This window comes from Barbus barbus, assembly GCF_936440315.1.
Source record: "Barbus barbus genome assembly, chromosome: 4".
Classification (NCBI taxonomy): domain Eukaryota; kingdom Metazoa; phylum Chordata; class Actinopteri; order Cypriniformes; family Cyprinidae; genus Barbus; species Barbus barbus.
Window position 1 is genome coordinate 20326168 of NC_136732.1, and position 15996 is coordinate 20342163.

The 15996-nt window shown below is 39.3% G+C and overlaps 1 protein-coding gene across 1 annotated transcript; it reads left to right on the forward strand.

Moving 5' to 3' along the window:
* Positions 1 to 6953: 6953 nt before the first annotated feature.
* Positions 6954 to 14072, forward strand: galr2b (galanin receptor 2b). Its single transcript, XM_079405716.1, has 4 exons — positions 6954 to 7104; positions 9392 to 9475; positions 10078 to 10469; positions 12182 to 14072. Exons 3-4 carry the CDS (start codon positions 10096 to 10098, stop codon positions 12942 to 12944), a joined length of 1137 nt encoding a protein of 378 aa, XP_079261842.1. The 5' UTR covers positions 6954 to 7104; positions 9392 to 9475; positions 10078 to 10095; the 3' UTR covers positions 12945 to 14072.
* Positions 14073 to 15996: the final 1924 nt, after the last annotated feature.

Genomic DNA, 15996 nt, shown 5'->3' on the forward strand with positions numbered 1-15996 from the left:
AGACGGCACTTAGAGGCTTTTGCATTTGAACTCTTCATATATATATATATATATATATATATATATATATATATATATATATATATATATATATATATATATATATATATCATATATATATATATATATATATATATATATATATATATATTACAGCTGTCCTCGACTAAAAAAATTTTTGGTGACTTTTAGTCGTCCATTTTAAGCGATTATTTGACTAAATCACATTTTTATATTAATAAACCATATTATTTCTAATAATGAGTCTTTAATTGCCTATAGTCTATCAGCACTTGAGCTGAGCTGATATATATATATTAGTGCTGTCAAACGATTAATTGAAATTAATCGCATCCAAAATAAAAGTTTTTGTTTGCATAATATATGGGTGTGTACTGCGCATATTTATTATGAATATATAAATACACACACATGCGTGTATATATTTCAGAGAAGTAATACCATACAACTGAGGTACGTACGTATAAGTTCAGAGTTCAGATGCAATCTCTCTCAGGGTTTGAAATGAATTGGAGTAAGTCATGTTTACTTCCCCTTAATTCTAAAATTGATTCCATGTCCCTTTCTATATCTATTCCATTGGCTCAAAACTTTAAGTACTTGGGGATAGATGTTTCTCCTTCCCTGCAGGAAATCATCTCAAAAAACTATAATGGTATTCTAGCCAAAGTATCCTCAGATTTGGAAAATTGGTCTTGTCTTCCTACTTCTTTTCAGGCCTGTATATCGGTGATTAAAATGAATGTTCTCCCACGTATCAATTTCTTTTCTTCCATGATTCCTCTCGCTCCACCGGTTGGCTACTGGAACAAACTAGATGCATGTGTTTCACAGTATATATGGGATGGAAAATGTCCTCGTATTAAACTGACTACCTTACAAAGATGTAGATTACATGGAGGTCTTTCTTTTCCTAATTTTAGACTGTATGCTCAAGCCTTTTCCCTCCACCCTTTAGCAGTTTGGTTTGATCCTGACGCTTCTGTGTCTTGGAGAGCAATTGAGGAATCTATTGTCTATCTATTGGGGGTTCTGCTTAGGCAGTGTAAATCTCGGTTTGGTCCCATTGTAACCCGCCTCCTCTCCACATGGAGGGATGTTGAAAGACGTTCACAACTAGTTTACAAAATGGCATAGGCATTCGCCTATTTTCCACAATAATAACCTTTTGTCAGGCAGTACTCCATTTCATTGTCCGCAATGGACTCATAGTAAAGTAAACACTCTGGGAGATATCTATGATGATACTGGTTTAAAATCCTTCCAGAATCTTAAAACTCAATATAATCTGTCAGGCACCTCCTTTTTTATGTATTTGCGTATTAGATCAGCCCTACGGGGTGCCTTGGAACTCTCAACTGCCTGTTCACTCTTTGCACAAATTAATCCTTCCTTCTGAGGAATCTCTCTCCTCTGCTTCAGTCATCTATCTCTTTCTTCTTGAGCATTCATACAAACCTTTATCTATTACTACTGTTTGGGCTAAGGATCTTAATGAGGATGTGCATGTTTTATTTTCGGATCAGGTATGGGGTATGTTTAAATTGTCTTCTAAAAACAATAAATCACCAAATGATTCATTGGAAATTTATGCATAGGGTTTACCTGACTCCAATAAAAACTTCTCCTAAGTGTAATATCTATTCTCAAGGAGTTTTAGGCATGTTTTTGCATTTTTTTTGGGGAGTGCCCCTCTCTCTCACCTTTTTGGACTCCTTTGTTGGGTACTGAGATGTGTTTGACTCCGCGCCATTTTTTCATGAATGACTTTTGGGAACCTTGTCCGTCCATCAAAGATCTTTACTGTTAGCTGCTCTCACAGCAGAAAAAAAATTGCTAGTCAACCATTGGAATCATCCTCACACAATGGACAGACGAACCTGGATTGTGTATTTGTTGGACATTATCTCGATGGAACTCTCAACTTCTCGTATACATGGATCTAATGTGAAAACTGTAAATTCATGGCATTTAGCTTTTAATGTTGTCATCTTTTCTAAAATCTTTGTAAAAATGATTGTATTGTTATTTATCTATTAATATTAATTAGCAATTTTTTTATATTATTATTATTTTTTTATGTTTATTATCATTTTTTTTTAAGTCTACCATGGGGTGGGATGGGTTCCAAATTTGTACAGCTGCTTTTTGTTTTGTACTACAATTCCCAGAATAAAATTCAATAAACAGATAATCAACAACAAAAAAAGGGTTCAGACGCAGAATATATTTGTGTTCAGCTATTTCTCTTCAGTTGCATAGAAAAGGACCTATACATTGCCATTAAAGTAAAATGACTGAACCTAAACATAGGAGCCTGAATTTCAGATGGCACTTAAAGGCTTCTGCATCTGAACTCTTCATATATATATATAAATATATGTATATATTTATTAGGGGTGTAACGTACACAAAAATGATGGTTCGGTACGTACCTCGGTTTGACATCACGGTTAGGTATGGTTTTGGTGCAGCAGAGGTGTCATGAGTCCGGGCCCGGCAGTTCTTCCCTTCTCCACCAGAAGTCACCATCTCTCTTCCTCCCGGACTCCACTCCTCTAAACTACACACACCTGTCACATTACACACAGCTGTCACAAACCACACACACCTGCCACATCATTCACCTGATATTCAGCATTACACCCGCAGCTGTTCCCCATTGCCACAGACTATATAGTCTGCCCTCTCCCACCACTCTGGCTGGTTGCATTAATTGTTATTTGTGAATGTGCTGTAGTTGTTGTGTTTCTAGTGTTTTGCTCTGGTCTGGGATACATGCACTGCGTTGCCGTTCGTATCCCATTCCTTTTCTGTTTTGTTTTTCTAATTAAAGCGCGCCTTACCTGCATCTGGACCCAGACTCCGTCTTTCCACGGCACCCTCGCAGCGTTCCGTGACAGAATGCAACCAGCGAACATGGGTCCAGCAGGGAGGTTGCTCAACATCCGCCAGGGAGACCGGAGCATGGAGGAGCATGCCAGGGACTTCATTGGAGTGGCTCGGCGGGTTGCTATGGAGAAGACCTGCCTCATGGTTTTTTTTTTATGGAGGCCTGGCCGAGCCCTTCAAATCCCTGATGCCATATTGGGCCCCCGAGGAGTCGCTGGAGGATTACATCGACGCGGCTCTGCCTTCAGGGTGGAGTTAGCTGCGGAGCCCATTTACAGTTCTCCCGATGCAGCAATCCAAGAGGCGTCAGAAGCCTCGTCGGCCGCACCCAGTACCTCGTGCCCGCTTCCGGAGCGTCTCGGGCTGTTCCGCAGCGTGCAGGAAACCCCGCTGATGTCGTTGTGAGCGTCGTGGTTTGCTCGCGCTCCTCCCATGGCAGTGGCGTCTGCCCACAAAGCTCCCGAGGCAGCGGATCTCACCTCAGGCTTTCCCGAAGCGGCGGAGCCCGCTGATGTTCCCGCCGAGGCAGCGGAGCTTGCTTTAGGCCTTCCCGAAGCGGCGGAGCCCGCTGATGTTCCCTCCGAGGCAGCGGAGCTTGCTTTAGGCCTTCCCGAAGCGGCAGAGCCCGCTGATACTCCCTCCGAGGCAGCAGAGCTCACTTCAGGCCTTCCCGAAGCAGCTGTGCCCGCTGATGTTTCCTCCGAGGCAGCGGAGCTCACTTCAGGCCTGTTCAAAGTGGCGGAGCCCGCTGATATTCCCTCTGAGGCAGCGGAGCTCGCTTCAGGCCTTCCCGAAGCGGTGGAGCCCGCTGATGTTGCCGCTGAGGCCGCGGAGCTCGCCTCAGGCCTTCCCGAAGTGGCGGAGTCCGCTGTTGTTCCCGCTGAGGCCGTGGAGATCGCCTCAGGCCTTCCCGAAGCAGCGGAGTCCGCTCACTGTTCCCCCGAGGCAGCGGTGTCCGTTCACAAAGCTCCCGAGACGGGGCTGTCCGCTCACGAGCCTCCCGAGGCGGTGGATCCCGCTCACAGATCTCCCGAAGCGGCAGTGTCCGCTCACAGTTCCCCTGAGGCAGCGGTATCCGCTCACAAAGCTCCCGAGACGGGGATGCCCACTCACAATCCTCCCAAGACAGCGGTGCCCGCTCACGATCCTCCCGAGGCAGCGGTGTTCGCTCACGAGCCTCCCTGGATGAATCCACCTTATCCGTCCTGGCCTCCTGCTCTGCCGGCACCATCCTGGCACCCGTGTCTAGCTCTGTCTCCAGGCCCTCTTCCGCTACACAGGCCTGGCCTGCCATCCCTCCCCCGTTCCACCTCCCTCCGGACTTTTGGGGTTTTTGGTGGAACATCTGGAAGCCGTTCCTTAAAGGAGGGGTCATGTCATGAGTCCGTGCCCGGCAGTTCTTCCCTTCTCCACCAGAGGTCACCATCTCTCTTCCTCCCGGACTCCACTCCTCTAAACTACACACACCTGTCACATTACACACAGCTGTCACAAACCACACACACCTGCCGCATCATTCACCTGACACTCAGCATTACACCCGCAGCTGTTCCCCATTGCCACAGACTATATAGTCTCCACTCTCCCACCTCTCCCAACACACTTGGGAATGTGTTGTAGCTGTTGTGTTTCTAGTGTTTTGCTCTGGTCTGGGATACATGCACTGTGTTGCCGTCTCGTATCCCAGTCCTTTTCTGCTTTGTTTTTTGCCGTGTTGGCTTTTGCTTTTTTTGAATTAAAGAGCGCCTTACCTGCAGTTGGACCCTGACCTCGTCTTTTCCACGGCACCCTCGCAGCGTCCCGTGACAGGAGGGAAAAAGCGAAACATAAAATTGCTTTTTTATTAAACCGATATTAATCTTTGCTTATATGCTCTAAAAACTATACGAAGCCCTTTTACATTAGCCTACTATAAGGTAACAATTAACAAGCCCAAACTTAAATACTTTATATACTAATACTAATTAATACTAATTTATGAATTACTTAATTTCTATTTATAAAAAAAAAAATTATGCAAACATGTAAATTGCACACAATGTTTTAAATTAACTTCTAAATGTTAAAATTTCTATTTGTTGTTGAAATATATTCATTTACACAGTTGTTGTCATAACTTGTTTCATAACAGATTTTTAAACGTACATTAAATAAAGACATCACTAACAGGTAAAGTAAAATATGAGTATATAGTCTAATATTTCATGAAATGTTATTCTCTAGACTTAATTTCTCTAGCAAACGAACGAGCAGCGGACACTGACTTGCCTGATGTAACTGAAATGCTTGGTGACTTTGTTTACAAGCTGTTTTATTGACATCTTTCCACGGTTGAAACACTGGTTGAGCAATTACAGGAGGCATGAGATGTTCATTCATGTTTATTTCGCAATAAAACTAGTAGTAAAGAGGAAGGGATGATCGCGCTCCAAGCTGCCAACTGAGGCGTTTATACAGTATTTCTTTTTTGGCATTTTGCCTTTATGATAGGACAGACCAGAACTGACAGGAAGCGAAATGGCCTCGAAGGTCCTCAAGTTAGGATTCGAACTCGGGATGCCCGTATTACAACGGCGCATGCCCACAATGTCGGCTATCGGTGCCAACTCTATTTGAATATATATTTTTTTAAAAAGATGACAAAGCTCTTTTTTAGCCTCAATACTTCAGTCATCAGTGTCACGTGTCACATCCTTCAGAAATGATTCTAATGTGCTGATTTGCTGCTCAACAATTTTGAATAAAATGGTTATAATACCCCTAAGTGAATATGTCTGCATAACCTAGACAAAAATGTATGAATTGTGTCACTGTCAAGCACTGTACTGTGGCCTGATCTGGTCAAAGATTGTGCACGACAGAAGAACTAGAGTCATCACATTTGGATGTGGCTAAATGTTTTCTTCTGATTTGAGATGCTTGAACATGAGCAGGGAAACCCTAGAGTGACAGGCTCTGAGAGCATGTCATTATAGTTTGTGTGGATTCAGTTACAGTATTGCTGAAATGGGTTTCATCGCCAAGTGGGGAAAAAAAATCCTCATTTGGGTATAGAAATGGGGAATGTGGTGGAAGCAATACCATGCAAGAGAACAGAAGCCATTCAATGTGCACTATATTGTAAATGGTCTCATATATGCTGCAGCACAGGTTGTGTAGTCTGAGCTGTAGATTATTCATAGATTAACTTCAAAGGCAGTGCTGTGTTGTATAATGCACTTGTGACCTGAAGACCTGAATGACCCGAAAGACCCCTTTGCAAACCAAGAGCAAGCCCACAGCAGATATAATTCTTCTTTGTCTTCACCTTCCTGTGAGCACAACTGATGGATTCATACATAACTATTACAAAGGGTGAATACATTCACGCTCAATAATGAACCGCAATGCATTGCCTGGGGGTGTAAACTTTTTAACAGAATGATCATGTATTTTTTTCTTATTTTGTTTGCCTTTCAGAAACTGTGGAAGATATAAAATATGTACAATATTCCATGATCGTCCTGTTCAAGAAGTTTGTTTGTCTGTACTTTAGACTTCTATAGCACACTTTCCAAAAACAATAACTGTGAAATTTGTGTGGAAGTAACAGAAACAGTTTCATAGACATTTTTCATTCTTCTGTCATATTAGCATGAGCAATGATGCCTCGAAGGTGTATTGATTTGGTCATAGTGTGTATCCAATTTAAATGGATTGCAGTTGACTTCTCATCCCTTGGGAAATATATTCTGATACATTTCTAAATTATGCTACTAAAAGGAAAACTGCCCATGTGCAAAGCATGGTGCAAAAAGTAAATACCATCGGACCACCAAGGCACCAATAATTTACCAGGTTTATATTCTAGATTTGCGCAAGTGTGTATCTGAGCCGCATTAATGCAACCGCTCAGGTAACGCAGATGAAAAGATCTTTGTAGGAATGAGCGTGGAGAAAGAATCACTGCACTTTCTCTCTCTCTTGCAGTGTGAGCCTTTACCACGATGTGGAGGAGGAGCCTTCATATGTGAGGGGGAGTGAGAGAGGGAACGCATAGAGAAACAGAGAAGCGGAATGAGATGAGATGAAGGCTGTTCAAGTACTGTTACATTCTGCAAGCACCCCTAGCTTGCCTGGACACCAGAAGCTTCTCAGTATTACAATGAACCTAAACTGCGGCTATACAGTCATTGTTCATCCCATAAGCTGGTAAGTAAAAACAACTGATTGAAATTCTCACACCGGCATCAGATTCTAGGATGTTATGTTGGCTCTCTGGCATTCACAGTTAGTACATATTTTCCAGAACATCTCAGGAATGATCATTAATGTATGCATAATTCTATGATGACTTTGATGATTTTTCTTTATTTATCTGAATATATCCTTTGACTGCAAGATGCATTTATATTTTATTCCATGCAATGTGTCTCTTATGTTGTTTCTTTCTTTAATGTCTCTGTGTGCTCTATTTAATATGTTTAATTTAGTATATTTACACATGCTGCATTTTGCATGCTTCATTACAACATTTTTCAATATATTTTTATGTCTTTGTTATAATGAGTCTCTTTCGAAATCTTAGCCTAGAGGGATGCAGTTCATGTAGTGAGATGCTTTTATTTGGCTTTGAGTTCATGAAAGTTTGACTTAATTAATTTTAAATGGTAAATGAGTTTGAAAGGGGGTTAGAGAGAGACGGTGTGAGGAGGTTCAGAGCGCCATTTGTCAAGTGACAAAACGGATGCACTCTGTGACTGTAACCAAAGGGATCAGTTTAACAACCCTGCTTCTTGAAGGACACTTCATGTTATATTCACTGACAGCTAGTCAGCTGGCTTCACATGAAAGACAGTCAGGTGTGTTTACAAAGGGAATTGTTCCCTAACAAAGACGGCAAAACAAAGAAGAAATGCCAAAAGCTAGAAAATAAAAAAATATTAAACATTTGTCCTGCCAGTACCGACTTAGGTGGTGTCTCTGTCTCTTAAACCTGGAACACACATAGGCTACTTGTGTGGTATGAATCTATAAATAACCTAATTTCTGAAATTATTTCTACAAAAGAGTCTGTACTCTTAAGGCTGAAGCATAATTCACTAATGGGGGATTCCTACAGTGCTGATCTGCTTTAGAGCGTCATTTCTGTTAAGAGAGTAAAAAGAGAGGCTCTTAAAGCTACTGTTTGAGAAACACTTCACCTTTAGTTAATAGACATCAACAAAACATATTTAAAAAAAAAAAAGAATAAACTGTTTATTTAATGTTTATTTCTTTTCTTTTTTCACCTTTCTTTCTTATTTTCTTTCACTTTTCTCTTTCTCTCCTCTCTTTCCATCACTTTCTGACTTCCTCTTTACTCTCAATTATCTAGTCGTTGCAGAAACGAGAAAATAACTGTGATGAAAGTGTCCCGGAGAGCTGTACCTCTCAGAGTAAACTGATTCCTGTTCATTTACCACTATAAAGGTCTTACTAAATAATGAGTCACTCTCTGTTCCTGCTAGACAAAAAACAAAAAAATCTCAGCAATATCATCCGATCATCCAGTTTATGTCGTTTCATCAAACAAAACAAACAGTAAATGTAATCGTTTTAGAAGAGGGACCGAAGATCAGCATTTTGTTTATATCATGATGAATTCTGACAGCCAATTATAGCCTAATAGGACATGTCTACATTTCTGCATGAAGAGGATTCGTCATCTATATTCTGCATGCTTCTTTTTTTTATTGTCAGCTGGTTGTGTCATAATTTTAGCATGCGGTTTGTCAGCCTATTAGGGAGCACAGCATTACATTTGCTAGCCCAATTCCCAGAAAGCTTTTGGTTTTCCTTACTTAACAAATGCTCTTTGAAAAGCTTTTGTGATTTCAGGTTTGTATTGTTCTTCTAGAAGACACCTATTGCATTTTTATATGTTATTAATAAATATCATGTATAAATAATTTATTTCCATTATTTATAAATCTTTCTTCATCACTATTATTGGTTTGTAATATTAGTGGTGCTCTCTAGAATAACTAAACATCCTTGAAACAAAAACAACCATACTCATGAAGCAAAACTGAATATTCAATTGACTTTTCAGACAATATATCTTGAATTAGTTTTTTCCTCACCCAAATTTATTCAAAACACATGGCATTTGTTTCTAGTTTTAAATCTACCAAAATGTTGTAAATAAAATTAATTCAACATATATTCTCTGAAAACAAGTCTTATCTCTCATAACTTTGCTTCTCAAATAAATGTATCCTGTTTTTGCAGTATAATCTGAGTCAGCAAGTAGATCCATGTAACCAGAAACGAACTATATAAATAATCTACATTAATATTAAATCGATCAAATCAATCAAAAAAACATATTTACTGTGCTATAAATTATTATTTACTGGGAAGATGTTTCTATTCCCCAGACAACTATATCATTAAATCTGTGTGCTTGTTAATGTAAAAGATAAAAAGTGTGTGTGTTTTTTTCTTCTTCCCACAGCCTGATCAATAATTGAAGAGGAGAAATCGATGTTGACCGTTTCTGAGCAACACCTATTGGGACATACTGTGAGATTAACCACTGGTAAGCAATTGCATTCCTTCTCATTTGCCAGGTTAAACCAACAACAAAATGCCTAAAATAATCCTGCCACAACCCAATATATTGCATTCTATTAACTCGATGATATCATGCCATATTGACTCATCTATATTTTTATCCCCAAACAACTCTCCACTAAGATCTCGAATGAATACAAAATTAATTTGTCCATTTTCATTTTGATTAGTTCTCAACCAGATGGAGGCATGCTCTTCATATCTTGATGAGGCTGGTTCATTGCCCTTAGAGAGGTTATGATAGCTTTCTGAAATTGATTTTAGTCTTGACTCCATTTCATTCTTCAGTCCTCTTTGTACTTGCACCAGCTTTCAGGATCTTTTGTAATCACAATGTACTTTTTTCATGTTCATCTTGAGGTCTGATCCTCCTTATATTTGCTCTCAGTGCGAGTCTAGCTATATGGCTTTTCAGAAGAGCTTTAATATCTCATCATGCTGTGATTCAGATTCTGGAAAGATATGTGAGATTTGCAACCATGCACTTTATGTCAAATCCTCACATTCTTCGTGAGAGGAAAGTCCCTAGTGATGCACCAGTGTCTAATAATTTATGGACTTTTGCAGGGCTCTTCACATCTTAAAATGTCAGATCACGAGGACCTGAATAAAGCCATGGGACACTGGAATGCCTCTGAGAGCTACCAGCTCAACACAGCCAGTGTCATCGTGTCTGTGGTCTTCTCGCTCATATTTCTCCTGGGGACCATTGGGAATAGTCTGGTACTGGCTGTGCTCCTCAGAAGTGGGCAGGTTGGGTACAACACCACCAATCTGTTCATCCTCAACCTCAGCGTAGCCGATTTCTTCTTCATCATCTTCTGTGTGCCTTTCCAAGCAACCATCTACTCTCTGGAGGGTTGGGTTTTCGGATCCTTCATGTGCAAGGTGGTTCACTTCTTCATCAACCTCACCATGTACGCTAGCAGTTTCACTCTGGCCGCAGTGTCTGTGGACAGGTGGGTTTCTTTAGTTATAATTAAATTATATTATATATAAATAATTTTTTATTTTTAAATTTTTTATCATTTTTATTTTTTAGAAAATAAACTCTCTTAAAACACTTTTCACAGTCTCATTGGTTTATTTCATTTAGCTAATATTATGTCCATGTGTACAGTGCACAGTGTATATATGCATGTCACAGAAAAACAGTCATTGTTTTAATACATTATTTTTTTAATTTCAATGATGGTGGTGGAAATGACTTTTTTATAAATATTTTTGGACATAAAACTGCCAACTCCTTTGTCTTGTAAAAGCTAATTTTGTAGCTAACAAAGCTACAAAAGCTACAAGCTAATTGTTCTCAGGTGATATTTCCCTTTATTTATTTTTCTTTGTTTTTTTTTTTGTCATATCTCATATATCATCTTCACTGTCTTCAGACTTGTTAAACAAGTACAATAACTTCTGGGCGGGGGGACTTTATTAGGTGCAAAAGTTCTTAGTGTAGTGGAGATGATGCGACAACTAGGAAAGAATAATGAAAATGCAAATCAATTTTTTTCAAACAATAGATATAGAAAAAGTTTATCTTTATCATTTGTTTAGAATATCGTGATTTTGATATTTCACAGTATAAAATTGCAAGTCATGATCTCAGACAAGGGCAAAACACTAATATGTGTATATAAAAGGCATGAAAAGTAGCACAAGTAAGTGAAGACGACATGGTAAAAAAGCATCAATATGAAATTCATATATCAGAAGTAAATTAAAATCTATTAGTTTTAATAAAAAGTTGTCAACCCATGGGCCATAAAAGTTATTGACCTTTAAAGACAACCAAGGAATACTGATTATACATAATATTAATCATGTCAAGTGGCTTAATAGCATCATGGCTTACCTTCACATAGCATTTTCACTGTAGCTCCATGGGGTCTAAAACAACATCCTAAAGGAGAACTCAACAGCATTATAATTGGTTAGAGCCAGATTTGCTATTTAATTAAATGGATCGGCTGAACACAAGAAAGTCTTGCAAATTGCATCAGCAAAGGTTGGAGTTTAACTGCATAAATGTCAGTGGAGTTATCGCCAACGACCCACTTCATTAATAAAACACCTCCAAAAACCTGCAGCCCATTATTCCTGTCTTCACAACGAAACAGTGAAAAAAGAAGCATTAGTAGCACGGTAGCACCCACCCATATCCACTTACAGGTATATTAGCTAAAATTATGTAACATTAAGGTCAAAGTAAAGCACCAGTGACGAGTGGGACTTGTGAGCTGATCCGGAGACAGCCGAATGGGAGAGCCAGCCAGGCTTTTTGCTGAAATAATGGCATAAATGTAACAAGGCCACCTATATGCCCCAGTGTAATATGTTACTCTCAGCCTGAGCAACAGACCCACTGCCCTCCATCCACCCTCAAAGTGTTTACCTTTGAAAAAAGCATGTTAATTTGACGGTTTCCTGCTCTGTGAAAAATGGTCCAGGGCTCAGTGGAAGCTGAGAATCCCCATTGGCAATTACCTCACCGTTAGGTAGGAAACAACAAGACGCATTCATCTTGTGCACTGAAACCTCTGGCTATATTGATCATATGGCGTCTCATGGCAAACTCAATTTCAGAATGAACATTTCCCGTGTTTCTTTTATACATGACTACAGAGCCAATTTTTCACAGCTCCATTTGAACGGTGGGTTTCTTCTTTTGCAGGTATCTAGCCATCCGTTACCCCCTGCGCTCCAGAGAATTGAGAACGCCGTGTAACGCCATAGTCGCGATGGTGGTCATCTGGGGCCTGTCGCTTGTTTTCGCCGGGCCTTATTTGAGTTACTACGACCTGATTGATTTCGAAAACAGCAATGTGTGCGTGCCTGGATGGGAGGAGCATAAGCGTAAGGTTCTGGACACCTGCACCTTTGTTTTTGGCTATGTTATTCCTGTGCTCATCGTGAGTCTGTCCTACACACGCACCATCAAGTACCTCTGGACCGCGGTGGATCCTCTCGATGGGATGTCAGAGTCGAAACGAGCCAAGCGCAAGGTCACCAAGATGATCATCATAGTCACGGTGCTCTTTTGCATCTGCTGGCTACCGTACCATGTGGTCATTTTGTGCTACCTCTACGGAGACTTTCCCTTCAATCAGACCACTTATGCCTTCAGGCTGCTGTCCCACTGCATGGCCTACGCCAACTCTTGCCTCAACCCTATCGTTTACGCTCTGGTGTCCAAACACTTTCGCAAGGGCTTCAAGAAGGTGTTCAGCTGCATCCTCAGCAAAAAGGGACGTAATAAGGTGCACGTGGTCCATGTGGCCAACACCGCCCCCGGCTTCGAAGCGGGATCCACTGAAGTGTCTCAAATGAACGAAGAGAACGCCAGACAGAACGAGAACGAAATGGTCAACCGCCCACTCGCAGAGCCGCAGGATGCCACTATGACAATAACGTTACCCTTCCAGAATCAGCCATGAAAATAAAGTGCACGGCTAATGATGCCTTACAGAAGCCTTATTAAAAAACTCAAACCAAGCCGGAGGATTTCAGTAGCTTTGATCGACATCACCATGGTTTTGCATTGACTGAATGAGCACAGCGGAATCCGTAGTTATTTAAGATTCAAATCGCTGAGCAAATTTGAAAACGTACATTCAATTTGGTTCTCGTACAAATGCATCTTTGTGTTCTGCTTAGCTATTTTGGTTCCAGTGCTAGATTATGTCTTATTTACGAACTCCTCTTTCTGTTCTCAGCAGCACTGTCTGTTTGTTTTCTGTTGATGTGTTACCCTCTGAGCATGTTTAAATTTAATGCTGTGATGACTATTCGCCTATGAAAATTTGTTACCAATTATTGTGCGTAACACACTTTAATATCTGCAGAGCCTGTGTCTTTATGTGAGCAAAGCTGTGATTTCCTACTGTGCTTGAAGCTTTAAAGGGGACTCTTTGATTATGCTCCTCAGCTTTGCTTAACAAGCTCTTTAAAAAAATATGCTTATGTTAAGTACTGTATGTTCTTGCTTTTACCTCTGTTTCTAAGCTCTGATATTCTCTGCTGTTTTAGAAAGTCTTGAATTTATTTAATTGGTGAGTTTTATATCAATTACTATATTGCAAGAGCCCTAAAAACCGGGTTATACAGAACATGACAATATCTAAAACCCTAAAACATCCATAAAATGAAAGCAAAAATGAACGTTAAACTCATGAGAAAAACTTCACAGTTCAAATAACACAGATGTTTTAACAAAATTGTATGTGTAATTGTAACACTTACATGAAGTTATAAATGTAACAATTTAGCTGTTAAAGCCTCAAAAACTGGCCCCATTCAATTTGGACGTTTGGAAATGTCTCGTCATAATCTTGTTTTTGATTTTTCTTAAAGAGAGAGACAGAGAAGAGAAAGATATATGACAAAATTGTTTTTTGATAATCAAAACAAATGCTGCAGATTGAGCTTAGCTTGAATATTTCTTTATCTGTCTTCAGTTCATTCATTATGTATAATGTACTTTAGCTATACAGCAAGTGCTATGTTGGAAGTTTTGAATTTGATGTTGACAGTGAATTTCAATAAAAAGTGCATTGATATTCCTCTAGGACGAACATAATGTTTTAATATATGCCAATAAATGACCCCAGTGCATTTAGCAGTAGCCTGAGCCTCGAACCACCCCTTTGGGGGATGTTTCATACGAGATCAAAAGTGTGTTTTCCCCTGGAGGCTCAATAAGAGAGCTGCAGCATTAAGTGAAAATTAAAGTTTAATGTCTTCCTTTGAAAAAAAAAAAACTTGAAGCCGAAGGAGTGAGGGAAGCACTGACGCATGCACCATAAAAGATAATAAGTCGAGATGCACTTCTGAAGTTATTGCAACAACAAGGTGAAAACAAATCGTTTATTTTTATTTTTTCTTTGTTTTCTAGAGGCTTCTTTAAAATAATCCTCAATTTTATTCAAGGCAGACTTTCAAAACTTCATAAATTATAATGTTTCATCACTTGGAGAAGCTAAGTACTTTGGTAAACATTACAAATCAGCCACTAATTCCTACTTGATGCACTGTTTATGTTTATTAATCATGGACATGGGCTATTTATTTGTATTACACTCTTTGCTTTTCGAAAATATAACAGCAAAACACTGCACATAAATATGAAACAAACCAGTCATGAAAATTTTAAAAGCTTCAATATTACAAGCAGCACTCACCGGTAATGTAGCATTAAGAAAATGAAGCCTCAGTTGGCTTGTTCTGCATATTAGACATCGATGGTGAATTCAAAAGCTTGCATGCACAATATAGTATCCGCTGCCATTTCTGCATATTTACAGCTGTTAGTTCATCCAGGATATTTATTGTGGAGCTCTCAGTTTCATTACAGATCACTTAGCATTTCAGTCAAGCTGTAGAATTAAGAAAACGTTTCCTAATGCTTGACATAATCTGACCATATGAACGTCAATGTCAAACATATGTCTTTGATCTCACAGAAAATAAAATATGTTAACATCTTCACACAGAAATTGATTTTTGCCAGTTACGAGTTCACAAGGAGCTCAATACAGCAACCTACAGCAATTCCTCTTAGCACTCTACTGTTGCCTGAGATAACACCAATTATTATACACTCTCTACTATATTAGCATATCAACTTCATGTCGTGACATGATTTGTGCTGGGTCTATATCAAAAATAGACATTTTTCTGAAATATGTATCGAAAGGAACACTTACCCTTGAGTAACCATTTAAATATTTCTCCCTAGATACTGAATAGTCTAAAAAATAGCAATACACTTCAGTGTTCCTCGTAATTACATCTGCTGTAGATTTCAGTTACATTGACTGTGGCTTGCAAAACAGTGACATCACAAAAAACAAGGGTGCATATAAACACACAAACTACATAATAACACTTATTTCGGCCTTTATTAAGAGGAGATGAATAGGAGATACTGCAGGAAATTTATATTACAAAAAGAAAAGCTCATACATTTGTTTGTGTATTGTACATCAGTGAATTATGGAATTATGATGTGGACTTGGATAGCTGAGATGTCTCATGAACTTTAGATTGAGTAGATGCCAGATTTAATGAAATGTGATGTGAATGAAAACAAGGCTCTGAGGGACGGTCTGTTCAATTGATTGTACAGTGTTAATATCTTGTAAACAATTAGTTCTGATCCCTGAAATTGATTGGCTGAATAGAGTCAAGAGTGCTGATATACAGTCATATAATACTTGTAATTTTCACTATCAGATTTTTCAGTGAATCTTTCTACACATGGCTATTCCAGTAGATGGAAAAAAGTCTATGGAGTCATGGAATCATTCACTCAACCAATTCATTTAAAACACAGATTCATTTAGAAACAAATGAACTATGAGTCCGTCATTGAATTATTCACTCAACTGATTCATTTAAAAACACAGATTCGTTCAGAAACAAATTAACTATGAATCAGCCATGGAACCCCTCACTCAACAGATTTGTTTAAAAAACAGGTTCATTTAG

Excerpts from the sequence above, each read along its gene's own strand:
- galr2b (XM_079405716.1), top strand. The coding sequence starts at position 10,096 with ATGTCAGATCACGAGGACCTGAATAAAGCCATGGGACACTGGAATGCC. Across the intron at positions 10,470-12,181 it reads GCCGCAGTGTCTGTGGACAG|GTATCTAGCCATCCGTTACC; the intron begins GTGGGTTTCTTT and ends CTTCTTTTGCAG.